The 26,671-nt window shown below is 49.6% G+C and overlaps 1 protein-coding gene across 1 annotated transcript; it reads left to right on the top strand.

Moving 5' to 3' along the window:
• Positions 1 to 43: 43 nt before the first annotated feature.
• Positions 44 to 26,671, top strand: PDHB (pyruvate dehydrogenase E1 subunit beta; the record flags this gene model as incomplete). Its single annotated transcript, XM_077451880.1, is given in 9 exon segments — positions 44 to 188; positions 270 to 329; positions 5,806 to 5,913; positions 8,097 to 8,159; positions 9,852 to 9,887; positions 9,965 to 10,250; positions 10,340 to 10,450; positions 17,480 to 17,571; positions 26,530 to 26,671. Coding segments are annotated over 9 exon segments (934 nt in total), but the record flags the coding sequence as incomplete, so codon positions are not given.

The raw sequence follows: 26,671 nt of genomic DNA, 5'->3' as shown, positions 1-26,671 counted from the left end.
GGCCGACAGTGAGATGGGGGTGTGACCAAGGAGTGTTGCTCGCTTGCATCTGATTGGTGGAAAGGAGTCAGCTGGCGGGCTTGGCTGGTTCTGTGTTGTGATAGGCTGGAAGCTCAGCGAAGGGCGACGTTTAGTCAGAGGACAGAAGCAAGATGGCGGCGCTGAGGAGACTGCTATGTGCCGGGAAGGTGAGCCTGGGCCCGGGGACCCACACAGGGAGTGAACGGGTGATATGTATGAGGGGAACTCAGTGTGTTTTGTCTCCACAGAGCCGACTGTCCGTCTCCTTCCAGAGAGAGTTCCACAGGAGCCAGCCCGCCGCCCTACAGGTAGTGTGTGTGTGTGTGTGTGTGTGTGTGTGTGTGTGTGTGTGTGTGTGTGTGTGTGTGTGTGTGTATATATATATATGTATATATATGTGTGTATATATATATATATATATAAAATTTATTGGTGTGTGTTTTTCTTCTGCGCCCCCCCCCCCCCCCTGTCGCCTGTGTGTGTGTGTGTGTGTGTCTCTCCCCCTGTCGCCTGTGTGTCTCTCCCCCTGTCGCCTGTGTGTCTCTCCCCCTGTCGCCTGTGTGTCTCTCCCCCTGTCGCCTGTGTGTCTCTCCCCCTGTCGCCTGTGTGTCTCTCCCCCTGTCGCCTGTGTGTCTCTCCCCCTGTCGCCTGTGTGTCTCTCCCCCTGTCGCCTGTGTGTCTCTCCCCCTGTCGCCTGTGTGTCTCTCCCCCTGTCGCCTGTGTGTCTCTCCCCCTGTCGCCTGTGTGTCTCTCCCCCTGTCGCCTGTGTGTCTCTCCCCCTGTCGCCTGTGTGTCTCTCCCCCTGTCGCCTGTGTGTCTCTCCCCCTGTCGCCTGTGTGTCTCTCCCCCTGTCGCCTGTGTGTCTCTCCCCCTGTCGCCTGTGTGTCTCTCCCCCTGTCGCCTGTGTGTCTCTCCCCCTGTCGCCTGTGTGTCTCTCCCCCTGTCGCCTGTGTGTCTCTCCCCCTGTCGCCTGTGTGTCTCTCCCCCTGTCGCCTGTGTGTCTCTCCCCCTGTCGCCTGTGTGTCTCTCCCCCTGTCGCCTGTGTGTCTCTCCCCCTGTCGCCTGTGTGTCTCTCCCCCTGTCGCCTGTGTGTCTCTCCCCCTGTCGCCTGTGTGTCTCTCCCCCTGTCGCCTGTGTGTCTCTCCCCCTGTCGCCTGTGTGTCTCTCCCCCTGTCGCCTGTGTGTCTCTCCCCCTGTCGCCTGTGTGTCTCTCCCCCTGTCGCCTGTGTGTCTCTCCCCCTGTCGCCTGTGTGTCTCTCCCCCTGTCGCCTGTGTGTCTCTCCCCCTGTCGCCTGTGTGTCTCTCCCCCTGTCGCCTGTGTGTCTCTCCCCCTGTCGCCTGTGTGTCTCTCCCCCTGTCGCCTGTGTGTCTCTCCCCCTGTCGCCTGTGTGTCTCTCCCCCTGTCGCCTGTGTGTCTCTCCCCCTGTCGCCTGTGTGTCTCTCCCCCTGTCGCCTGTGTGTCTCTCCCCCTGTCGCCTGTGTGTGTGTGTGTGTCTCTCCCCCTGTCGCCTGTGTGTCTCTCCCCCTGTCGCCTGTGTGTCTCTCCCCCTGTCGCCTGTGTGTCTCTCCCCCTGTCGCCTGTGTGTCTCTCCCCCTGTCGCCTGTGTGTCTCTCCCCCTGTCGCCTGTGTGTGTGTGTGTGTGTCTCTCCCCCTGTCGCCTGTGTGTGTGTGTGTCTCTCCCCCTGTCGCCTGTGTGTCTCTCCCCCTGTCGCCTGTGTGTCTCTCCCCCTGTCGCCTGTGTGTCTCTCCCCCTGTCGCCTGTGTGTCTCTCCCCCTGTCGCCTGTGTGTCTCTCCCCCTGTCGCCTGTGTGTGTGTGTGTGTGTCTCTCCCCCTGTCGCCTGTGTGTGTGTGTGTGTGTCTCTCCCCCTGTCGCCTGTGTGTGTGTGTGTGTGTCTCTCCCCCTGTCGCCTGTGTGTGTGTGTGTGTGTCTCTCCCCCTGTCGCCTGTGTGTGTGTGTGTGTGTCTCTCCCCCTGTCGCCTGTGTGTGTGTGTGTGTGTCTCTCCCCCTGTCGCCTGTGTGTGTGTGTGTCTCTCCCCCTGTCGCCTGTGTGTGTGTGTGTCTCTCCCCCTGTCGCCTGTGTGTGTGTGTGTCTCTCCCCCTGTCGCCTGTGTGTGTGTGTGTCTCTCCCCCTGTCGCCTGTGTGTGTGTGTGTCTCTCCCCCTGTCGCCTGTGTGTGTGTGTGTCTCTCCCCCTGTCGCCTGTGTGTGTGTGTGTCTCTCCCCCTGTCGCCTGTGTGTGTGTGTGTGTCTCTCCCCCTGTCGCCTGTGTGTGTGTGTGTCTCTCCCCCTGTCGCCTGTGTGTGTGTGTGTGTCTCTCCCCCTGTCGCCTGTGTGTGTCTCTCCCCCTGTCGCCTGTGTGTGTCTCTCCCCCTGTCGCCTGTGTGTGTCTCTCCCCCTGTCGCCTGTGTGTGTCTCTCCCCCTGTCGCCTGTGTGTGTCTCTCCCCCTGTCGCCTGTGTGTGTCTCTCCCCCTGTCGCCTGTGTGTGTCTCTCCCCCTGTCGCCTGTGTGTGTCTCTCCCCCTGTCGCCTGTGTGTGTCTCTCCCCCTGTCGCCTGTGTGTGTCTCTCCCCCTGTCGCCTGTGTGTGTCTCTCCCCCTGTCGCCTGTGTGTGTCTCTCCCCCTGTCGCCTGTGTGTGTCTCTCCCCCTGTCGCCTGTGTGTGTCTCTCCCCCTGTCGCCTGTGTGTGTCTCTCCCCCTGTCGCCTGTGTGTGTCTCTCCCCCTGTCGCCTGTGTGTGTCTCTCCCCCTGTCGCCTGTGTGTGTCTCTCCCCCTGTCGCCTGTGTGTGTCTCTCCCCCTGTCGCCTGTGTGTGTCTCTCCCCCTGTCGCCTGTGTGTGTCTCTCCCCCTGTCGCCTGTGTGTGTCTCTCCCCCTGTCGCCTGTGTGTGTCTCTCCCCCTGTCGCCTGTGTGTGTCTCTCCCCCTGTCGCCTGTGTGTGTCTCTCCCCCTGTCGCCTGTGTGTGTCTCTCCCCCTGTCGCCTGTGTGTGTCTCTCCCCCTGTCGCCTGTGTGTGTCTCTCCCCCTGTCGCCTGTGTGTGTCTCTCCCCCTGTCGCCTGTGTGTGTCTCTCCCCCTGTCGCCTGTGTGTGTCTCTCCCCCTGTCGCCTGTGTGTGTCTCTCCCCCTGTCGCCTGTGTGTGTCTCTCCCCCTGTCGCCTGTGTGTGTCTCTCCCCCTGTCGCCTGTGTGTGTGTGTGTGTGTCTCTCCCCCTGTCGCCTGTGTGTGTGTGTGTGTGTGTCTCTCCCCCTGTCGCCTGTGTGTGTGTGTGTGTGTGTCTCTCCCCCTGTCGCCTGTGTGTGTGTGTGTGTGTCTCTCCCCCTGTCGCCTGTGTGTGTGTGTGTGTGTGTCTCTCCCCCTGTCGCCTGTGTGTGTGTGTGTGTCTCTCCCCCTGTCGCCTGTGTGTGTGTGTGTGTGTCTCTCCCCCTGTCGCCTGTGTGTGTGTGTGTGTGTCTCTCCCCCTGTCGCCTGTGTGTGTGTGTGTGTCTCTCCCCCTGTCGCCTGTGTGTGTGTGTGTGTCTCTCCCCCTGTCGCCTGTGTGTGTGTGTGTGTCTCTCCCCCTGTCGCCTGTGTGTGTGTGTGTGTCTCTCCCCCTGTCGCCTGTGTGTGTGTGTGTGTCTCTCCCCCTGTCGCCTGTGTGTGTGTGTGTGTGTGTGTGTCTCTCCCCCTGTCGCCTGTGTGTGTGTGTGTGTGTGTGTCTCTCCCCCTGTCGCCTGTGTGTGTGTGTGTGTCTCCTCCCCCTGTCGCCTGTGTGTGTGTGTGTGTCTCCTCCCCCTGTCGCCTGTGTGTGTGTGTGTGTGTGTCTCCTCCCCCTGTCGCCTGTGTGTGTGTGTGTGTCTCCTCCCCCTGTCGCCTGTGTGTGTGTGTGTGTCTCCTCCCCCTGTCGCCTGTGTGTGTGTGTGTGTGTCTCCTCCCCCTGTCGCCTGTGTGTGTGTCTCTCCCCCTGTCGCCTGTGTGTGTGTGTGTGTGTGTCTCCTCCCCCCCCCCCCCCTGTGTGTCTCCTCCCCCCCCCCCCCCGTGTGTCAGCTCTCCTCCCCCCCCCCCCCCCCCCCCGTGTGTCAGCTCTCCTCCCCCCCCCCCCCCCGTGTGTCAGCTCTCCTCCCCCCCCCGTGTCAGCTCTCCTCCCCCCCCCCCCCCGTGTGTCAGCTCTCCTCCCCCCCCCGTGTGTCAGCTCTCCTCCCCCCCCCGTGTGTCAGCTCTCCTCCCCCCCCCCCCCCCCGTGTGTCAGCTCTCCTCCCCCCCCCCCCCCCCCTGTGTGTCAGCTCTCCTCCTCCCCCCCCCCCCCCCCCTGTGTGTCAGCTCTCCTCCTCCCCCCCCCCCCCCTGTGTGTCAGCTCTCCTCCACCCCCCCCCCCCCCCCGTGTGTCAGCTCTCCTCTCCTCCCCCCCCCCCCCGTGTGTCAGCTCTCCTCCCCCCCCCCCCCCCGTGTGTCAGCTCTCCCCCCCCCCCCCCCCCCGTGTGTCAGCTCTCCTCCCCCCCCCCCCCCCGTGTGTCAGCTCTCCTCCCCCCCCCCCCCCCCCCCCGTGTGTCAGCTCTCCTCCCCCCCCCCCCCCCGTGTGTCAGCTCTCCTCCCCCCCCCCCTGTGTGTCAGCTCTCCTCCCCCCCCCCCCTGTGTGTCAGCTCTCCTCCCCCCCCCCCTGTGTGTCAGCTCTCCTCCCCCCCCCTGTGTGTCAGCTCTCCTCCCCCCCCCCCCCCCTGTGTGTCAGCTCTCCTCCCCCCCCCCCCCCCTGTGTGTCAGCTCTCCTCCCCCCCCCCCCCCTGTGTGTCAGCTCTCCTCCCCCCCCCCCCCCCTGTGTGTCAGCTCTCCTCCCCCCCCCCCCCCCTGTGTGTCAGCTCTCCTCCCCCCCCCCCCCCCCCCGTGTGTCAGCTCTCCTCCCCCCCCCCCCCCGTGTGTCAGCTCTCCTCCCCCCCCCCCCCCCGTGTGTCAGCTCTCCTCCCCCCCCCCCGTGTGTCAGCTCTCCTCCCCCCCCCCCCCCCGTGTGTCAGCTCTCCTCCCCCCCCCCCCCCCCCCCGTGTGTCAGCTCTCCTCCCCCCCCCCCCCCCCCCCCGTGTGTCAGCTCTCCTCCCCCCCCCCCCCCCCCCCCGTGTGTCAGCTCTCCTCCCCCCCCCCCCCCGTGTGTCAGCTCTCCTCCACCCCCCCCCCCCCCCCCCGTGTGTCAGCTCTCCTCCACCCCCCCCCCCCTGTGTGTCAGCTCTCCTCCACCCCCCCCCCCCCCCTGTGTGTCAGCTCTCCTCCACCCCCCCCCCCCCCCTGTGTGTCAGCTCTCCTCCCCCCCCCCCCCCTGTGTGTCAGCTCTCCTCCCCCCCCCCCCCCTGTGTGTCAGCTCTCCTCCCCCCCCCCCCCCTGTGTGTCAGCTCTCCTCCCCCCCCCCCCCCCCCCTGTGTGTCAGCTCTCCCCCCCCCCCCCCCCCCCTGTGTGTCAGCTCTACCCCCCCCCCCCCCCCCCCCTGTGTGTCAGCTCTCCTCCCCCCCCCCCCCCCCCCCGTCGCAGGTGTGTGTGTCTTCGTTATGTATCCTCTGATAGACCCCCCGTCAAGCTGTCATTGATTCTCGTACAATAGAAACGCTGCACACAGGAAAGAAGAAAAGTGACAGAAATATGATTTAGCAAATTGACAATTTTCAGCCAATTTTCATGGCTGGAGCTTTGATGTGTGTGTGTGTGTGTGTGTGTTTTATATTTATATATTTTCAATACCTCTTTAAGTAGATGGGGGTTTTTTTTTTTTTTTTTCCTCTCCTTTGTAAATTTCTTTAGAAAAAAAAAAATAACAAATGATTTTGTTTTAGATCACTGTTCGGGATGCTCTGAACCAGGCTTTGGATGAAGAGCTGGAGAGAGATGAACGGGTGTTTATGCTAGGAGAGGAAGTTGCACAATATGATGGAGCCTATAAGGTAGAGTACATAAGTGGATTATTGGTTAGTCTGGAAACCAATGAAAGCTGGCAAAGTTTCAAAAACCATATCTCCAATCATTTTCCCCCCTCCCCTGCGATCACTCATCTCCCACAAGTCTTGTGCCCCCTACATACACGATTGGATTTTCCAATGGGAAATGTGTAATCGGATTATGTTGTTGGAAAATCCAACACTGCTCCATCTGACTTTTTCCATCAGAATTTCCGACATACAAAGTTTGAGAACTGGATCTAAAATTTTCCAACAACAAAATCTGATCACCTAAATTCCGATCGTGTGTAGACAATTCCAACAAAGTGCCACGCACGCTCAGAATAAACTGAGACGAAAGCTATTGGCCCGTTTATAGTGCCGACGTACGTGTTTGACTTCACCTCGTTCAGAACGATCAGATTTTCCGACAACTTTGTGCAACCATGTGTAATGCAACACAAGTTTCGGACAAAATCCATCAGAATCCGGCGGATTTTGTGGTCGGAATGTCCGACCGTGTGTACAGGGCATTACTTTTATTGCTGGCTCTGATCAAGCCGTACTCAGTTGACTTCATTATATAAAATTAATGAAAATTCCAGCTAGGTAAGTGAAACCGCATCATGTTGGTAGTATTGGGATTTGAGAACTGTTACACGGGGCGTTTACATCCGAGTCTAAGCTGAAAAGTTTGTGGCTCTGTGAGGGAATCAACCCAAAGGTGACACCAAGTTTGATCACTAATATTTATTTTATCTAAATCCCAATCCGCCAATAATATATAAAAAGTGGTAGCAGTAATGACAGGTCCTTATTGTGACTGAGAGAGAGCTTCCACCAAAACTTCACCACATGTGGCTTGGGATTCCCCTTTGGGGATGCACTCACCAGAAAACCTGTAATAGAGCTTCAAAAAGTAATCAATCCTTTGCTGGTTTCTCCTCCTCCACTAGATGTCACTATTAGCGGGTTATGGCTCCAGTATACCATGTGAAAGGAATAAAGAATAGTACCATAGTGTAATCCTATTTCACACTTTTATTTATACAACTGCCCCCCAAAATACATTAATCGTACCAGAAATCTCAAGTTTAGAAGTGTTTTTTCCCGGTTCTGATTGCTGGAAGAGTGTAAAGTGTTCCCTGTGTACATCAGCAGATAACTTTATTTTGTTTCTCCGGCTCGTGGAACGCGGGGATGAGGCGCAAGCGTCACTTCCGGTTGTTTACGTCCCTGATGCGTTTAGTCATTTCCGACTTCATCTGAGGGCCCTTGTGATTTCTGTTATGCTTAATCTATTTTGGGGGGCTGTTGTATAAATAAAAGTGTGAAATAAGATTACACTGTGGTACTATTCTTTATTCCTTTCACATGGTATACTGGAGCCATAACCCTGTTAATAGTGATGTCTAGTAGAGGAGAAACCAGCAAAGGATTGATTACTTTTTGAAGCTCTATTATTACAGGTTTTCTGGTGAGCGCATCCCCAAAGGGGAATCCCAAGCCACATTTGGTGGAAGCTTTCTCTATCACAATAAGGACCTGTCATTACTCCTACCACGTTTTTATAAATTATTGGCAGGTTGGAATTTAGAGAAGGACTTTTTCATTTGGAGACAAGTGACGAGCGCTGCTACAGTATATAAAGTGGACTTTGTTTAGTGTGTGTGTGTGTGTGTGTGTATATATATATATATATATATATATATATATATATATAATATAAAATTTTATTTTATTTGTGAACAGTCGTGCCATCTCCAAACTTAACTAAAATCTCGTGAGACTAGCAGTCGCAGACACGGGCAGATTTACAAAATCTGGTGCAGCTGTGCATAGAAACCGATCGCCTTCTAATTTCAGCTTGTTCAGTTAAGCTTTGACAATAGAACCTGGAAGCTGATTGGTTTCTATGCAGAGCTGCACCAGATTTCGCACACTACGGTTTTAGTAAATAACCCCACAGTTAAGCACATATACAGCTATGAGGCTGTACAGGAAGTGTGTGTGTTTTTTATTTTATTTCCAGGAGTAATTTAAGAACTTGGGTAAATCTTTTCAAGGCACAATAACATTTCTAAGTGTTCTCTATCAGCACGTTTTTAAGTTCAGGCTCACTTAAAAATAAAAAAAGTGCTTAGTGTGTTCAGAATCCTTGCAGTAACCTTTCTCCCTCTTTGCTTTAGATCAGTAGGGGACTTTGGAAGAAGTATGGTGACAAACGGGTTATGGATACTCCTATATCTGAGGTAATGTGTGTTTAGAAGTATACTGGATAAAGCATTTTTTGCCCAGGTCAGATTCCATCTCTGAGTGCTTTCAAGTCCCTGAAGTTCCATGTTCACAGATACAGTGCCTTGAAATTTTCCACATTTTTTTCATGTTACAACCAAACATGTAAAATTTACTTTATTTATGGAATTTTATGTGATGGGCCAACAAAGTGGCACATAATTGTAAAGTGCAAGGAAAAGACATTTTTATTTTTTTTTTCAAAATTTTACCATACAAATATGTGAAAAGTTTGGAGTACATTTGTGTTCAGCCCCCCTGAGTCAATACTTTTGTAGAACCACTTTGCACTGCAATTATAGCTGCAAGTCTTTTCTGGGGATGTCTTTAACAGATTTGCACATCTAGAGTGAAATATTTGCCCATTCTTTGAAAAACAACTCAAGCTCTGTCTGGCTGGAAAACGACAGTGAACAGCAATTTTAAAGTCATGCTCCAGATTCTTAATTACATTTAGGTCTGGGCTTTGACTGGGCCATTCTATTATATGATCATGCTTTCATCTAAACCATTCCATTGTAGCTCTGGTTGTTGTCTCCCCCCCGCCCAGTCTCAGGTCTTTTACAGGTTTTCTTCTAAGATTGCCCTGTATTTGGCTTCTCTGTTTCATGCTCTCATTTTTGATTGATTGAACAGTGCTCTGTGAGATGTTCAAAGCTTGTTTTTTATTTATTTGTTATATAGCCAAACCCTGCTTTAATCTTCTCTGCAAGTTTTTATCCCTGACCTGTCTGTGTTCCTTGGCCGTCATGATGCTGTTTGTTCGCTAAGCTTCTCTAACAATCCTCCTGAGGGCTTCACAGAACAGCTGTATTTTACTGCTACGTGTAAAGAACCCCCCTCCCCACTATGTCATTCCCTTTGCTAAGGGATCTATAAATGGAGGACAGGTCATTGCTGGAAAGGTCCATCTATTCATAGATCACATGTCATTCTTAGGAGCTGTAGTACGGCTTCTATGAATGGAAGAGCTGGGCCGAAAGGGTGGCTGTAGTCAGACTCTTGATGGCGTGACAGTCGCAGCATCTTCAGTTCTATTAACACTCGCTGCTCCATGAAGGAGGATTGCAGCTAACAGAGCAGACAGGAGCACAAGGGACACATCCTACTTGATTGTAATTAATGTCCCTTGTGCTGATTGATTTATTCCCTACTAAACTTGGGCTTTAATGTTTCATTAGTAATGGGTCTTCTCAGGAATCTTCCAGGACAGCATCCCTATATCTGTCATTGGTTTCCTTTGTTCTTCCTAAATTAGTTTCTTACTCTGTAGTTCCTTCCACTTGGCATTAATGGAAGATGTTGGCAGAAGGGGCTCTTATCTGCTTTTCTGATAATTTTCTTTTCGATTGAGGAATCAGTCATTAGAAGGCTGTCCTGGAAAAATATTGGGGGGGGGGAAGCTTGTTAATTTTACATTTCTTAAAATAAAGTAGAATAACCAAAAGCTGTCTGTGGCAGAAGTAATTTCACTGTCACTTCTAGGTAAAACTGTCATTTTGTGCCATCTGCTGAATTAGGGTGTTGGTGTAGCTGGCTTATCAAAAGCTGACAAAGTAATGTTCTTATTCTGTCAGATGTATAAATGTTGACCCCTCTTCTTCTTCTTTTTTTTTTTTTTTTTTTTTTTTTTTTTTTTTTTCTCTTAGATGGGATTTGCAGGTATCGCTGTTGGTGCTGCTATGGTATGTGTCCATTACAGATCACTGAACTCCATTTGTTTTGGTGCAGATGTTTGTATATTAACTCTTTATTCCTACAGGCTGGGTTGAGGCCAGTATGTGAGTTTATGACATTTAACTTCTCCATGCAAGCCATTGATCAAGTTATTAATTCTGCTGCTAAGACCCATTACATGTCTGCCGGGCTCGTCCCTGTTCCAATAGTTTTCCGGGGACCCAACGGAGCATCTGCCGGTGTGGCTGCCCAGCACTCTCAGTGCTTTGCCGCCTGGTATGGGCACTGTCCAGGACTGAAGGTCGTGAGTCCCTGGAATGCCGAAGATGCAAGGGGTCTGCTGAAAGCTTCAATCCGAGATGATAATCCAGGTAAGAAGATTGACAGGGATTCACGTAGATAAATACTCGCCTTCATTGATTCGATGAGGTCCTTTTAAATTGTATTTTATTTTTTACAGTGGTTTTTTTGGAGAATGAACTGATGTACGGTGTTCCATTTGAACTGTCTGAGGAAGCTCAGTCTAAAGACTTTGTTCTTCCTATTGGTAAAGCAAAGATTGAACGGTCAGGTACGCACATATTTTTTTTTCTGGATGTTTTATACCATTTCTGCCCCATACTTATATAGGAAGTTATCGAGTGTCTGCCACTGATTTTTTTTTTTTTTATATAAACCTTTCCTTAACAGTAGGGTTATGAACTCTGTAACAAATGTTTTGTTAATTATTGTACAAATGTACATCCTTAATTGTAGTGGCAGGTCTGTCACTCTGGGCACTGACTGTAAAGGGAATGGAGATAAACTGCACCCTTAGGGCTAGTTTAAAAACAAGGGGTTTATATGGCCCACTCTGGATGTATATTAGTAGTTGTAAGGGGGACATAAACAGGGAGAGAGGAACTTGGTGGTGAATATGGGTAATTCAAAATAAATCCATAATATGTCCATGTAATTATAATTGCTGAATATATAGAAGGCTGCCAGTCCATAAAAGCTATAAGAGGCCCTAGAACAAAACAAAAGAGAACAGGGCTCTCTAAATTCAGCATGATTTACAATATGTTAAATGTAAATGGATTAAAAACACTCACATGGGAGCAGTGATTTTCCAGCATTATTAGAAATACAGTAGTTCATCCGCATAGTCCCCGAATGGTTTTTAATTCACGGGCGGATGTAAACTATCATCAATCCTGTGGCTGTCCAGTCATATTGCATGCACACAGCACTTCCGGGAGGCTGGGATGTAGATCGTGGCTGCTCCGTGATGTCGCATCCGGAAACGTGGTCAGCTGAGCCTGAGGAAGGAGCACGCATGCTCCGAACACGAATCCCACTTCCCGGATGTGACGACATCACGGAGCATCCACAATCTACATCCCTGCCTTCCGGAAAGCACTTTGTGCATGCAGTACAACCAGACAGCCACAGGATTTATGATCGTTCCCATCGGCCTGTGAATTAAACACCAATCTGGGACTATGCGGGTGAACTACTGTATTTCTAATGCTGGAAAATCGCTGCTCCCGTGTGAGCGTTTTTAATCCGTTTACATTAAAATATATTGTAAAACGCTGCATTTAGAGGGCGCCATTCTCTTTAATGGGGCTAGTTTACACTTGCTTCAAAACAAGGCTTTGGACATGCTTTGTTAAAGCTCTCTGAACACTAGTCAAAGCTCCTGTCACAAAATTAAAATGGTTAGCTTATACTCCTGTTTACACTTTGTTTTGCTTGAAAAAAAAATTATACCCCATGTCGCTTTAGTAGTCCTTCAAAGTGTCTGCAAAGCCTCCATAGAAGTCTTTGGCAAAGCTCGCTTGAAGCACCTGCAGCTTTTTGAGTCTTTATATTCAGATTTAGCATTGGAGAAATTATCTCGCTCTCTCGAAGCATCAGCAATGCATTATAAAAGCATGTTGAAGTGTTGCCTGCTTTTAATGCGTGAAGCCAAAGCAAGCATAAATGAGCCCTTAAAGAGGAAGTAAACCCTGATGGGTTTACTTCCTCTTTTTTTCCCTGCAAAGGTAAAGCATAATGGACTACTATGCATCGCATAGTAGCTCATTATGTGTCACTTACCTGACACAGGAGCCAGCGAAGTCGCCGCTGTCACCTGTAGTCCGCCGCATCCATCTTGGTTGTGGCGTCTCTCGCAGCTCCGACGAATGACAGCGGAGAAGCTGCGATGACGTCACTCCCGCGCATGCGCACGGGAGTCGCGTCTCGGAGCTCCGACGCTGCCATTCGCCGGAGCCGCGATGACGTCACTCCCGCGCATGCGCACGGGAGTAGACAAATTTGGCAAATCCATTCTTGGACTTGCCGCATTTAGTGCGCCTGCGCGCCGCTGTCTACGGCGCATGCGCCGTAGACAGCGGTGCCCATTTTCGGGCAAATATCTCCTAAACCATATAGGTTTAGGAGATATTACTTGGACCTACAGGTAAGCCTTAATCTAGGCTTACCTGTAGGTCAAAGTTGTTTGGAAGGGTTTACTTCCATTTTTAAAGAGATCCCTGTCACTATATTTTGCCTTATTACTAGGCACATGCTTACGGTCTGTACAAGATATATTCAAAATGGCTTTTTCTCTTGTATTCACCGACCGACACAGCTCCTCTCAGCCATTGGGTTGTTATGCCCACCACTAGGAGAATACTAGGCATTACTTGTTATGCAACACTCAACTTTCTAGTTCCGCCCAGGGGGTGGTCCCTTGGGCAACAATCCTCCTGCCTGCCGTGCAGTCATCAGTTTTATTTTGCCTAGTGAAGGAGGGGTGTTGCTGGCTGAGTCCTGGAAGGTGTCTGTGAGGCTAGGCTGCCTGTACAGCACTGTACTCACCGCCATTTTCTCCCTGTCCCTCATGGCTCTGGCATTCGGCGGCCATCTTGGGTGTGGGCAAGGGAAAGCATGCTCTCCTGGGCTTTGGCGCCCATTTTTCCTTGTGATTGTCCCTATACAGGATGCCGGCAGCCAATTTCTTGAAGCCTGAACACGTTTTTCAGTGTTCTCTAGTGGCAGCATGTGCTCCTGTGCTCTGACGGCCATTTTCTCTGTGTTTTATGGCCTTGTGCTGAACGCTGGGTGGCCATTTTCTTGAAGCCTGAGCTCACTTCAGATCGGTTCAGCGCCATTTGCAGCTGCTTCCACCGAGACAGCACTGTTTCCTCTGCACCTGGGAGCCAACAGACTACAGGCACTACCTGCTGGATAGTGCAGAACCTCCTCAGGGTGGCGAGTCCTGCGGGAAAGAGCCCCTCAGCCAGCAGCAGTAAGGAGGGTGGGACTGTCACTGTCCTAAGTCCCCTTTGGGTGGCAGACAGGGTAGGGTCAGCATGGCTTCAGAAACTGGTGTTTCTTCCCCCCGAAATCCAGGCAATCGCAACCGGGTCTCCTGCAGACTGCGCAGGGCCCCTGGACACCCTGACGGCGGTCCACAATTCGTTCGTTGCCCAGATGGATGTGGCACGTGGGCAAAAGGGTGCAAAAAAAGCGTCCCCTGCCCCCCCGGGGAGAGCTCTGATGCAGATTCGGGCCCTGCTGAGGCTGGTGGCCCCTGCTCTGTCTTGTCAGACGATGCTGACCAGGACCGTTTGGACAGTGAGGATGAGTCCCCGTCAGGGTCTGTGCGCGACAAAGTGCTGGTTGGAGCACTTATCACAGCTGTGCGTGATACCCTGAAGATTCAGGAGCCAGCAGACCCCTCTGATGTAGTGGCCCCTTTTGGGTCCCGTAAGCTAGCACGTTCACTTAAGGTGTTCCCGTATCTGACTTATTTTGACAAGTTAATTTACAAGGAATGGGGTCGCCCGCAACGGACCTTTTTCGGTCCCCAAATCCATGGCAGTGCGTTACCCCTTTTGAGGAGAGCCTTCTCAAGAAGTGGTCAGCTCCTCCGGTCGCGGACCCCCCAGTATCCAGGTTAAATAAAGTAACCATTATCCCAGTAGAGGGGACTCCTGCATTTAAGGATCCCATGGACAGGAAGGCCGAGGCAATGGCTCGTTCCTTGTTTACGGTGGTGGGGTCCGCCGTGCGACCAGTATTGGCATCCACACTTGTGTCGCAGATACTGAGTGGGCAAAACTGTTGCACCGCGAATTAGGAGAGCAACAGGCTTCTCCTGTCTGTGTGGAACTAGCAGACCAACTAGTGCAAGGCCTTAAGTACGTTTGTAACATGGCCCTGGATACTCTTCCTCTGTTATCCAGGGCTTCAGTGTCGGCAGGGGTGCTGAGGTGCCTGATTTGGTTAAAATGCTGGTCTTCTCACCAGGCATCTAAGAAAGCCCTGACGGATCTTCCCTTGGCGACCGACTTTTCTAAGCCTCGTTGGATGACCTTAATAAAAATGCCACCAGTGGTAGGAGTACCCTACTCCCACAGGCCAGGAAGGCTAAGGAGCCACGCCGTAGGCAAGGGCCCTTTTTTATTTTATTTTTTTTTATTTTTTTTTATTTTTTTCCCACTCACAAATTGCTTTTTCATCCGCCTGGAGCTTCGGCTAAACTCCATCAAGGGGACTCCCTAGCGTCCTTGGACATCCAGGATGCATACCTGCACATACCCATATGCCTCTGGCATCAAACGTTTCTGCGATTTGTAGTCGGGGAAGCCCACTACCAGTTGGTGTCTCTTCCTTTTGGTCTGGCATCAGCTCCCCGAGTCTTTACCAAGGTATTGGCTCCAGTTTCGATTTCCTCCTGAGGGCATCTTCCGCCTCAGAATTGGAGGATGTGGCGATCACCATGCAGACCCTGCAATAATTTGGGTGGCTGTGATTGTAATGACCCAGCGTCTGGAGTACCTGGGCTTGCTGCTGGACTCCAGAGAAGCAAGAGTTTATTTTTATTTTTTTTCTTTCTCGTACATCACGGGACACAGATTCAATAATTACTGGTGGGTTATAGGTTATCACTAGGTGATTGGACACTGGCACACCCTGGACAGGAACCCCTCCTACTGGAAGTACCGCAGTTTTTTTTGCCAGTGTCTTAGGTGTTGGTGACAAGTAAAGATGTGTTGTGCTGAGCTCCGCTGGAATATCCTTAGTGGGGCCAGCTATGCGACCGGATCCATTCAAGGTGTCTTTTTTTTTTTTTTTTTTTATTTTTTTTTTTTCCAGACCGAATTGGATGGTACCCGGGTCTCGTGTCCGAAGAAACGAGGTTTTACCTGTAGCGCTTCTCTTTTTTAGAGAGCTGGACCCTGAGATCCAGTATTTGTTTTTTTTTTTGGGGGGGGGGGGGGGGGGGGGGGGGGGTTTCAGCCATATTCCTGGCAGGGTGCTTTATGGGCCCAGAACTGCGGATCCCCTTTTCAAGGGGGCCCTAGTCTCTGAAGGTTTTTTCCTAACGGAGCCCACTGTGAGAGGTGAAGATTGGGTTTTATTCAGACCCTGCAGCTGGATAAGGTAAGGGAGAATCTAAGAAGTTTTCTTCTTTTTAAGTAAATGTATGCTATGCCTATAATCGCCACCGGGGGCTGCCAAGAGCACATGCCTTTTCATGTCTGATCTGTCTGCTGGTGTCCATGCTCTATGCTCCTCCAGCCATGCTCCAGGAAGGATGAAGGTAAGGGTTTTTTTTTTTTTTTTCCCTTCTGGGATTCTCCCTCTACGGATTAGGGGGCTGAGACACAGGCCTGCGCAGAGTGCTGGTCCAAAGAAAGGCATGGCGGTCTCATTGGCCACCATTTCCAGGTGGATCAGACAGATTGTAGTGCAAGCCTACGCCTTTAAGGGACAGGTGCCCCCCTTTCTGGTCACGGCCCACTCCACAAGGGCAATCAGAATGTCTTGGGCCTTCCGATACCAAGCGTCTGCCGCTCAGGTGCGTAAAGTGGCAACCTGGTCATCTGTCCACATGTTTACCAAGTTCTACAAGGTAGATGTCAGTGCATTGGCTGATGCCTGTTTTGGCCGCAAAGCTTTGCAGGTGGCCATATAGTTGCAATTGATATGCAATATATTTTTGTTTTTCGATAAAAACGCAGTACCGTTAAAGAGGAAGTAAACCCTGATGGGTTTACTTCCTTTGTCTCCCTGCAAAGGTAAAGCATTATGTGTCACTTACCTGACCCAGGAGCCAGCGATGTCACCGTTGTCCCCTGTAGTACTGAGCGTCCATCTTCTTCCGGGTGTCGCTGCTCCAGCCACTCAGAGCGCTGGAGCAGCAATGACATCACTCCCACGCATGCGCACGGGAGCCGCCAGCAGCGGCATGCTGCTAACGGCGATAGTGCGCTGCTGTCTACGGCGCATGCGCCATAGACAGCAGTGCCTGTGTTTTTTTGTAAATATCTCCTAAACTTTGTAGGTTTAGGAGATTTCTTGGACCTACAGCTAATCTACAGGTAAGCCTTAATCTAGGCTTACCTGTAGGTCAGTGGTTTGTAAGGGTTAACAACCACTTTAAGTTAATGCATTACATTACGCAGTTTTGGGTGCGGTTGTGGGTAGTCCGGTGAGGTTACCCTGGTTTTGCAGTGGTTTTCTCCACACACTTTTTTTTGGGGGGTAAAGTTTCACTAGTTCCCACTTGCCATGGTGGATGAAGTTTTCTATGCTCTTTTCCCACCACTCATTTGGCACTGCTTGGGGACGTCCCAATGGCTAAGAGGAGATGTCGGTCTGTGAATATAAGAGAAAATAGGATTTTTTTTTTTTTTTGTACTCGCAGTAAAATCCTTTTCTCTGTAATTCACTGACTAACACAGCGCCCGCCCCTCCTTTTTTCTCTTTACGTTATACTGCTTGTTGACGTACTGATGGCTGCATGGCAGGCTGGAGGGTTGTTGCCCAAGGGACTGCCCTCTGGGCAGAACTGGAAATTTCTAAGTGTTACATAACAAGTAATGCCTAGTATTCTCCTAGTGGGGGGCATAACCACCCAATGGCTAAGAGAGGAGCTTTGTCGGTCGGTGAGTTACAGAGAAAAGGTTTTTACGGTGAGTACAAAAACTTTATAACCCTTTTTTTTTTTTTTTTTTTTTTATATATATTTTGTTTTGTAATGATAAAAATTGGATAAAAAAAATTATAACCCATGTCGCTTTAGTGCTGCTTCGTGTGTGTGTGTGTGTGTGTGTGTGTGTGTGTCAACACCACATCATAAAAGCATGTTGAAGCGGTAGGCGCTTTGTGAAGCCAAAGCAAGCGTTAATGAGCCCTTAGTGTTCTGGCCACAGCCTTTATCTGCTCCCTCCCCCAGACTCCTACCTCTTATTCCTGCTATTGAAAAATCTCACCAGATCAAAAGTGAAAACTGCTGGATAGTACCCCAGTGTCTGTGCATTTTACAGTCGTGGGAGGGATTATCAAAGAAAAGGTGCATTAGTATGTAGATAAATGTGCTGCCTTTTCTTCTTTTTGATAATGCTCTTACATCTCTGAATGGTGCACTGAAGCCAGCTCCCTTTCCTTCAATAGGCGGGGAGATTGCTGTCTCGGCTTAGACCACCACTGCAAGTTTTATTTGGATTATTGTGAAGGGGGAGGTTGCTAGTGGCTTGGAAGTCCTAGGCATGAGCATTGCTAACAAAATAAGAACTGTATATATTGTATGTATCACATGTCTTTGCTGTATCTACAGGCAGTCAGATCACTGTGGTTGCTCACTCTCGTCCTGTGGGTCACTGTATAGAGGCTGCCAATGTGCTAGCAAAGGAAGGAATTGATTGTGAGGTAAGAACGTAATAATATCTGCCTAAATGAGCATTTTTATAAGCGTTTAACCTAAAGATTCAGTTCTAAAAATATACAGTACTGTGTTTTAGGCAGGCGTGAAAATCTGGTCTCCCACAGTACACAGAACATGGAAATGTAATTATTTTAGTAAATAGAAACTGCTAAATACCTTTCTTATTGTACATCACAGGACACAGTCATAGTAGTTACTATGTGGGTTATAGGCCACTTTCAGGTGATGGACACTGGCACGCTCTAAATTAAAGTGCACTTCCTATATTTCACCAGTGTCTAAGGTGTTGCTGACCGCATTCATTTAAGGTGTCTAATTTTTGGCCAAATTGAACAGTGGTTTTTTTTTTTTTTTTTTTTTTTTTTTTTTTTTTTTTTTTCTTCAACCATTTTAAACTTAAAGGTTTGCTTTAATCACATCTCAGAGTGGGACTAAGCGTAAATTGGTTCCCGTCCATTGCTCATGACCCTCGTATTGAGGCACAAAGAGCGAGAGATGGCAAATTTTCTCTCTTAGACTAGGAAAAGCGAATGTCTCCTCTTCCGTAGAACCTGATGAGAAGTATCAAGCTCACAGGAAAGGTTGTTGTTCAGTCACTCAATGAATTGGTCCGCTCCACATTTTTACTGCCAGTAACACAGTCAGTCGATGAGCCCACTTCTGCTTGGGTTCACTAAAAGCCCCCCAATCTGTTCATGCTTTCTAGCCATTCATGGCTTATGTATTCTGAATGAGAGCACCCAGATAGGGTTGGTGGGTTTTTTTTTTTTTTCCCTCTGAAAAAGTTCTCAATACTTTATTCTATGGAGGAAGGGCTTTATGGGGAGTTCCAGCGATTAACGCTGCTATATCCTCTGTAAACAAAAACCTAACTTGTCCAGTAGATAATGCTCATATGCCAAAGGGTCCAACAAATAAGTTGGAGTTCCTTTTTTTTTTTTAAAACAATTGTATATCTATCTCTATCTGCACTGGCATCCAGAGGCTTACGGCCACATTGCCCTGGAAGTGCCAGATCTCATCTGATCTTGGAGGCTAAGCAGTCAGGCCTGGTTAGTACCTGCATGGGAGACCGCCTGTGAATTCCTTGCGCCGTAGGCTTCTAGGACCAGTTTATGGAGTTATTCCTGATCAGCTGGCCCAGGGTTTGGCTGGCATATCAAAGGCGTTTTTGCTTTACAGTTATCGCTATGAAAGATTCTAATTTGCAGGCCTCACGGCTCATGCTAAGGCTGGTACATGTGCATAGGATCCTATAGTTGAAAGATTTTCAGCCGAAGCGCCATACAAAAGTTCTTGGCCAGTTTCCTTTTTTTTTATTTTTTATTTTTTATTTTTTTTTTTTCCTGGTTAAGAAGTTTAAGTATTTTTCTTTTTAAATGTGCTTCTTCTCCAGTGCCAGGGGCAACTGCCTCCATGCAGTCACGGCGGCTTCCACCGTCAGTATTCAAGAGGTAAACCTCGGGGTCAAAAGAGGACCTGGGTGAGGTAACCCACTAAACAAAATACTAAAGCCTTATGAAAAGGCGCCCTCGCTCTAGTGTGGGGGGGAAGGCTTCTACAGCTTTCAAGGGTCTGGCAGGAACGATTTCAGAGTTCCCGTCTCCTCGTTTTCTCAGATCAAAACGTTCCCAGAGATCCAGTGAAAATAAGTCTTTCTAGCTCAGATCATCATTAGGGGTGCAACGGATCATCACTGATCCGAACAGGTCACCCCGCTCGGATCGGCACACGCCGCGCTCCGTGTTCTCAGCCTTAGGAAAGGCCACGGCTTCGACCTAGCTCCGAAGCGGCGGCCATCTTTCTACACCCAGGCCGTTTACATGACGCCGGTTCCTCTCTCCCCTCTGTACTGATCTGTACAGTGGAGGGGAGAGATCGGATGGAAGCAGTGATGTTGGCTGGATCTGTAGTGCCCACAGCACTGCTCAGACAGCCATCCCTCCATAATCTGCCGATACTGTGCGATACCCAGCCAATATTACAGTGGGGACTATATGGTGGTGGAATTTTCACAGGTTTTTGCAAATTCAATTATTTGCTGATCCAAAAAATTATCCGATTCGTGACTCTGATACGAGGAACGATCCCATCCGTTGCACCCGTAATCATCATCATCTCTTCACTCAAAGTGATATCGGTGGTCCCCTTGGTAGAGCAAAGGATTAGGGTTTTTTCAAACCTTTTTTTTTTTTTTTTTTTTTTTTACGATGCCAAAACCGTACAGGGATGTCGGACCCATTTTGGAGCTCAAAGATCTAAACCAGTTCTAATATCCATTCTTTTCGCATGGAGTCAATCCAATCAGTAGTCTCTGTCCTACAAGGGGGAGAACTTTTGGCGTCAATCGACGTCAAGAATGCTTTTTTTTTTTTTCCCCCACTCACCACAAATTTGCGCTTCAAGGTATAAAAGCTTCATTTTCAGTTTGTAGCTTTGCCTTTTGGTCTAGCTACTCCACCTCAAGTGTTTACAAAGGTACTGGCTCAAGGTATAAAAATACGCTATATACTTCTCTTCATAGATCAATTCGGTAGCCCGCTTAATCCAAACTTTGGTCACCGCAGTTAGCTACCTGGAATACCTAGGTTGAATTCTCATACTATAGAGAATCCATCAAGGAGTTTGCAGTACTTAATCATTGCAACTCCCCCCCCCGCTCTGGGCTTCCTAATGCGTTTATCCCCCAATGTGCGTCAAGAGTCCCAAATGGTGGTTGATATCCAAGAATATTCAAAAAGAGGAATCCTTTCTACCAGTTACCTGGAAGGTGGTAACAATAGACGTCAGCCTTCTGGGCTGAGCAGTCCTGGAAGAAGCATCTGTCCTAAGGAAATGGTCCAAATCAGTGATGACCTTGTACATCAATATTCTAAAGATTCGGGCAGTACGCCTGGTCCTCGAGGCCTGGACGCTCAAACTATGGAATTGTCCTATCCGGATCCAATCCGACAGTGCCACAGCTATGGTTTTTATCATTCACCAAGGGGACACGAGAAGTCGTGCAGCCCAGGAAGAGGTAAATCTTATTCTAGGCAGAAATAGACATTCTTTGCCTATTTACAATTTTCATTCCAGGAATAGGAATTGACAGGTGGACTACTTGAAGTTGCCAACATTTGTTCCTGGGAGAATGGTCCTTTCACACCCACATGTTTCTGTTGATATAATCTCTCGCTCTCTCATCAGAACAATATCCTGGTTTAAATGAAACCTGATACTTCGGTACGAATTCAGGATGAGGCCGCAATACAGCCTCGTCCCTATGAACATCCAATACGGCTCCTTGCAAGAAAGAGCGGCCAACACTGATGCTGCTCTTGCAGAAGATATGGCAACCAAGAAAATTTATTTTAAGTATATCGGGGGACACAGGTCTCCCTTCTTGGTATACACGTGTATTGCTTTGCTACAAAACTGGGGTGCTCCCACCAGTGGGAGGGGTTATATAGGTAGTGGACTTTTTAATTTAGGGCGTGCCAGTGTCCATCACCTGAAGGTGGCCTATAAGTCACAGAACTACTATGGCTCTGTGTCTTGTGATGTAACTTCAAAAAAAATTTATTTTACAGGTAAGCTGTTATAAAAATCCTATTTTTCTCATCAGCAGTTTGAAGCAGTCTTGTGATTTTCTATCAGTGTCTAGTTAAAGCTTGTAGGAGGAGTTACTCTCCCATGACTGTCCTATTGGGCTGCATGTCCCCTGACCCTCTGTCTTGACAGTGCTGATTGGCCCTGTGCTGATCACATGCACTTTCCCCAAGAAAACAAACAAACACTCTAGCAATGCACACCAAAACGAGCATGTGCAGCTTGTCCCCTATCCTCTGTACTATCCAGAGATCGCTTGGGGACTGTGGTAAAAGGGAGGATCAGAGCAGACAGGATCAAACTGCCTTTTAACAGATTGAAAAAGATTAACCCCTTCCACAGTTTGTATAACAAGCATGGTTTTCTGCATATACAGACTGATTTTACTGCTGTGGGTTTAGTAACACTTTAAGAATGCTTTCAGAAATAGGTGTTTTTTATAGTTGCTTATCAATTGACAAAATTGAAAATAAGAGAAAGTGAGAATGGAAGAGAAATTCAAATCCAGTACTTGGTGTGACCCACCCTTTTGTCTTTAAAACGGCATCAATTCTTCTAGGTACGCATGCAAACAGGTGGTGTGTTTTTTGTTTTTTGGTAGTACTCTGCAGGTAGGTTCTTCTGAACATGGGCACCTAACCAAAGATCTTCTGTGAATTTAGGCTGCCTCAAATCCTTCTGGCTTTTTCATGTAATCCCAGACAGACTCCTTCTTCGTTATGGTGAAGACTGTTCCTAATGACATTGGCTGTATGTTTGGGGTTGTTGTCCTGCTACAGAATAAATTTGGGGCCATTCACTCACCTCCCTGATGGTATAGCATGATGGATAAGTATCTGGCTGTATTTCTCATCATTGATCCTGACCAAATCCTTTGCAGAAATGCAGCCCCAAACCTGCAGGAACCTCCACCATGCTTCACTGTTGCATGCAGACTCTCATTATTCTACTGCTCTCCAGCCCTTCCGAACTGCCTCCTGCTATCATCAGTCCAGAACACCTGCTGCCATTTTTCTGCAGCCCAGTTCCTATGTTTTCATGCAAAGCCTTGATTCCACGCCCTATGCATGGAAACATAAAAACGACATAAAGAACTGTTTTCAGTGTAAAGAAGAACAAGGAGATCATTTGCCCCCACAGAGCCCTGATCTCAACATTGTCTCTCATGGGTTAACATGAAAAGACTTTAGGGTTTTTGTATACAAACTTTATTTAGAAAAATATGGTGGTACAGGAGAATATTGCATATCAAATATACAGTAAGACCCCTTTCACACTGGGGCCTTTTTTCGGGCGTTTTTCAGGCGCTTTAGCGTTAAAAAATAAAAAGCGCCTGTAAAGCGCTTGAAAGAAGCTGCAACTGCAATCCCAATGTAAAAGCCGGAGTGCTTTCACACTGAGGCGCTGCGCTGGCAGGGCGTCAAAAAAAGTCCTGCAAGCAGCTTCTTTACAGCGCTTTTGGAGTGGTGAATACAACGCTCCTAAAGCGGCCCTTCCTATTGAAATCAAGGGGAGGTGCCTGTAAAACGCCTGAAAAGCGGTATTGGCCACTAGCAGGGGTTTAAAAGCGACCCAATAACGCTAGAAAAAAAGCGCTGATAAAGCGCTGCTAATTTCTAAGCAGTGCTTTACGAGCATTTTTCGGGCGCTGACATCAGGGCCGGACTGGCCTACCGGGAGATTTCCCAGTAGGCCGTCTGCCCTGGGGCCGCTTTTAGTTGCGGCTGCATTCTCTCTCTATCCTGTTGCTCACAGTGCTGGCTGGCTCTGTGTTCGGTGGCTGCTCTGTAACATGGGCCCCCCCCCCAGACCTGCTCGTGTGATAGCAGATAGAATCAACTTTCCGGCCTATCACACGAGCAGGTCTGAGGGGGCGGGGCCATGTTACAGAGCGGCCGCCGAACACAGCCAGCCGGCGCTGTGATCCATAGGAGGAGATGCTGCAGGTAAAGCCCGCCACATTGCCTGGATAGGAGGAGGGGTGCAGGGGCTGCCGATTCTCCTATCCAACTTATTTTACTGTCCCCAGTTTACCTTGTGCTCCCTCCACCCCCCACCCCGGTGCTCTGCTCCAACCAAACCCTGCGGTGCTCTGCTCCAACCAACTCCCCCCCCCCGTGCTCTCCTCCACCCCCCCCCCGGTGCTCTCCTCCACCACCACACTCCACTCCCCTGTTCTTGCTCTCCACTCCCTCCCCCCCCCCCCCCCCCAGTGCTCTCCACTTCACCCGCCCCCCCCCCCTCCCCCTGCTGTGCATGATACCCTGAAGACACAGGAGCCAGCGGATCCTTCTGCTGATGTATTGGTCCCTTTTGGGTCCTGCAAGCCAGCATGTTCACATAGGTGTTCCCGTATTTGGGTTATTTTGACAAGTTCATCTACAGGGAACTGGGTCGGCCACAAAGGACCTTTTTCGGTCCCCAAAAACATGGCGGTGCATTACCCCTTTGAGGAGAGCCTTCTCAAGAAATGGTCGGCTCCTCCGGTTGTGGACCCCCCAGTATCCAGGTTAAATAAAGTAACCACGATCCCGGTAGAGGGGACTCTTGCATTCAAGGATCCCACGGACAGGAAGGCCGAGGCGGTGGTTCGTTCCTGGTTTACGGTTACGGTTGTGGGGTCAGCCGTGTGACCAGTACTGGCATCCGCACTGGTGTCACAAACACTGACTGAGTGGGCAAAACTTTTGCACCGCGAATTGGGAGAGCAGAATGCTTCCTCTGTCGGCGTGGAACTAGCAGACCAACTAGTGCAAGGCCTTAAGTATGTTTGTGATGCGGCCCTGGATACTCTCCCTCTGTTATCCAGGGCTTCGGTGTCAGCTGTGGTGCTGAAGCGCCTGATTTGACTTAAATGCTGGTCTGCTGACCAGGCATCCAAAAAAGCCCTGATGGATCTTCCCTTCCTTGGCGACCGGCTCTTTGGGGCTTCGTTGGATGACATTATTAAAAATGCCACGGGTGGTAAAAGTACACTACTCCCACAGGCCAGGAAGGCTAAGGAGTCATGCCGCAGGCAAGGGCCCTCTTTTTCCGCTCACAAGCAGCTTTTTTGTCAGCCCGGTGCTTCGACTAAACGTTTCCAGCCCGACGGGATGTCCACGGACGGTCAAAAGCGTCCCTGGAACCGCAAGCCTAACAAGCTTGCGAACAAAGGTGCTACTGCATGAATGTTTGCCCCCACCCGATACGCAGGTGGAGGCAAACCTTCATGCAGTAGCACCTTTGGTGGCAGTCGTGATAGGGTTGCGGTTCCAGGGACGCTTTCGACTGTCCGTGGACGTCCTGTCGGGCTGGGAACGTTTAGTCGAAGCAGGTGGACCTCCCGGTTATCCGACCAATGGGTCTGCGACCTGATTTCCACAGGCTACAAGATAGTTTCTCTCTTGGCCGCCAAACAGATTCTTCCCCTCCAGCATACCCACGTCTCCGGTTCGCCGGGAGGCCCTGCTAGGGGCAGTGAGGGGCTTGCTGAATCGGGGGGTGATTGTACCAGTTCCGGAATCGGAACGCTTCCAGGGGTTCTGCTCAAATCTGTGGTTCCCAAGAAGGAAGAGGTACGTCCAATCTTGGACTTAAAAGCCCTCAATCACTTTGTAAAAGTGCAGAGGTTCAGAATGGAATCAGTTCGCTCAGTAGTCGCTGCACTCCATCAAGGAGACTCCCTGGTGTCTTTAGACATCTAGGATGCATACCTGCACATACCCATATGCCTTCGGCATCAAAAAATGTCTGCGTTTGGCAGTCGAGGAAGCCTATTACAAGTTTGTGGCTCTTCCCTTTGGCCTGGCATCAGCCCCCCCGAGTCTTTACCAAGGTACTGGCTCCAGTATTGGCGTTGCTGCGATAAAGTGGGATCGTGATCGTGGGTTACCTAGACGATCTCCTCCTGAGAGCATCTTCCACCTCAGAATTAGAGGAGGATGTGACGATCACCATGCAGACTCTGTGAGAATTTGGGTGACTGTGGAACCTAAAGAAGTCGTGATTGTACAGACTCAGCGTCTGGAGTACCTGGGCTTACTACTGGACTCCAGGGAAGCGAGGGTCTTTCTCCCCTCAAATTGCAGACTCTCAGATCTGCGGTCAAACTACTCATGTACCGCAAGTGTTTGTTGCTCCTTTTTTTGCATGCGAGTACTGGGGCTCATGGTAGCCTCTTTCGAGGCAGTGCCTTATGCCCAGTTCCACACCAGAGTCCTGCAGAAGGAGATTTTGACAAAATAGGACAAATCTCCGTTGTCCCTGGATCGACAGGTCCATGTGAGCCAACCAGTCAGGCACTCTGTGATCTGGTGGTTGAGGTCCCCGGTGATTCGGTCCGGAAAATCGTTCCTTCCTCTGAAATGGGCGGTGATCACTCCGGACGCCAGTTTCTCAGGCCGGGGTGGTGTGATGGGGATTCAATCGGCTCAAAGCCTCTGGTCGACGGACGAATCCAGGTTGCCTATTAATCTGCTCGAATTGAGAGCGATCAGGCTGTGCCTCCACATGTGGTCGACGTGTTTTTACATTTAAAAAAAAAAAATGCACAGTTGATCAAATACCACCAAAAGAAAGCTCTATTTGGAAGAAAAAAAATGATAAACATTTAATTTGGGTACAGTGTTGTCTGACCGCGCAATTGTCATTCAAAGTGTGACAGCGCTGAAAGTTGAAAATTTATCTGGGGGGGGGGGGGGGTTTAAGTGCCCAGTAAGCAAGTGGTTAAGGCCTCATTATGCACACTGGATGCTTTTATTATTCAGGATTTATATAGCACCAACAGTTTACCAAGCGCTTACAATATGAGGGCAGACAGTACAATTCAGTACAGGAAGAATCGGAGGGCCCTGCTTGTTGGTGAGCACAAGCTAGGAACAGCTGTTTCTAGGGGCATCTGGTGTGGGGTTTTTTTATTTTTATTTTTATTTTTATTTTATTTTTATTTTTTTTATTTTTTTTTTCCCTCCTGCATCTAAACGCCCCTCCATGTTTGGTCTGTGTGTCCAAGCACACATGGGCCTGCTTTTAGGCAGGCAAAAAAAAAAAAACATTGCTGGTGCATCCAGGAGCAGCAGCGTTTGGGCAGAAAAAACACTTACTGCTGCTAAATGCACCTAAAAGCTAGTGCTTGAGCATTCATTAATTTCACTGGCTTGAATAAATTAATTATTCTGGCCAGCGAAATTAATTCATGCTCCAAGAGCTTGATGCCTGTAACAGCTTTAACCACTTTTACAAACGTCAGGCTTTTTTTTTTTTTTTTTTTTCTGCAAAAAACGCTGCTGGCTTTTAGGAGAGGTAAATGTCCTGTGTGCATGAGGCCTTAAACTTTGAAACTAAATCCTTGTCTTTTTTTTTTTTTGTAGGTTATCAACTTGCGCACAATCCGACCAATGGACATTGAAACTATAGAAGCCAGTGTTGTGAAGACCAACCATCTGGTCACAATAGAGGGAGGGTGGCCTCAGTTTGGTGTAGGAGCGGAAATCTGTGCCCGGATTATGGAAG

This window comes from Lithobates pipiens, unplaced genomic scaffold (genome assembly GCF_037356315.1).
Source record: "Lithobates pipiens isolate NorthernLeopardFrog02 unplaced genomic scaffold, aLitPip1_a1.2 Scaffold_23, whole genome shotgun sequence".
Lineage (NCBI taxonomy): Eukaryota > Metazoa > Chordata > Amphibia > Anura > Ranidae > Lithobates > Lithobates pipiens.
Note: the sequence above shows the minus strand (reverse complement) of the source record. Positions and strands in the feature narration are given on the sequence as shown.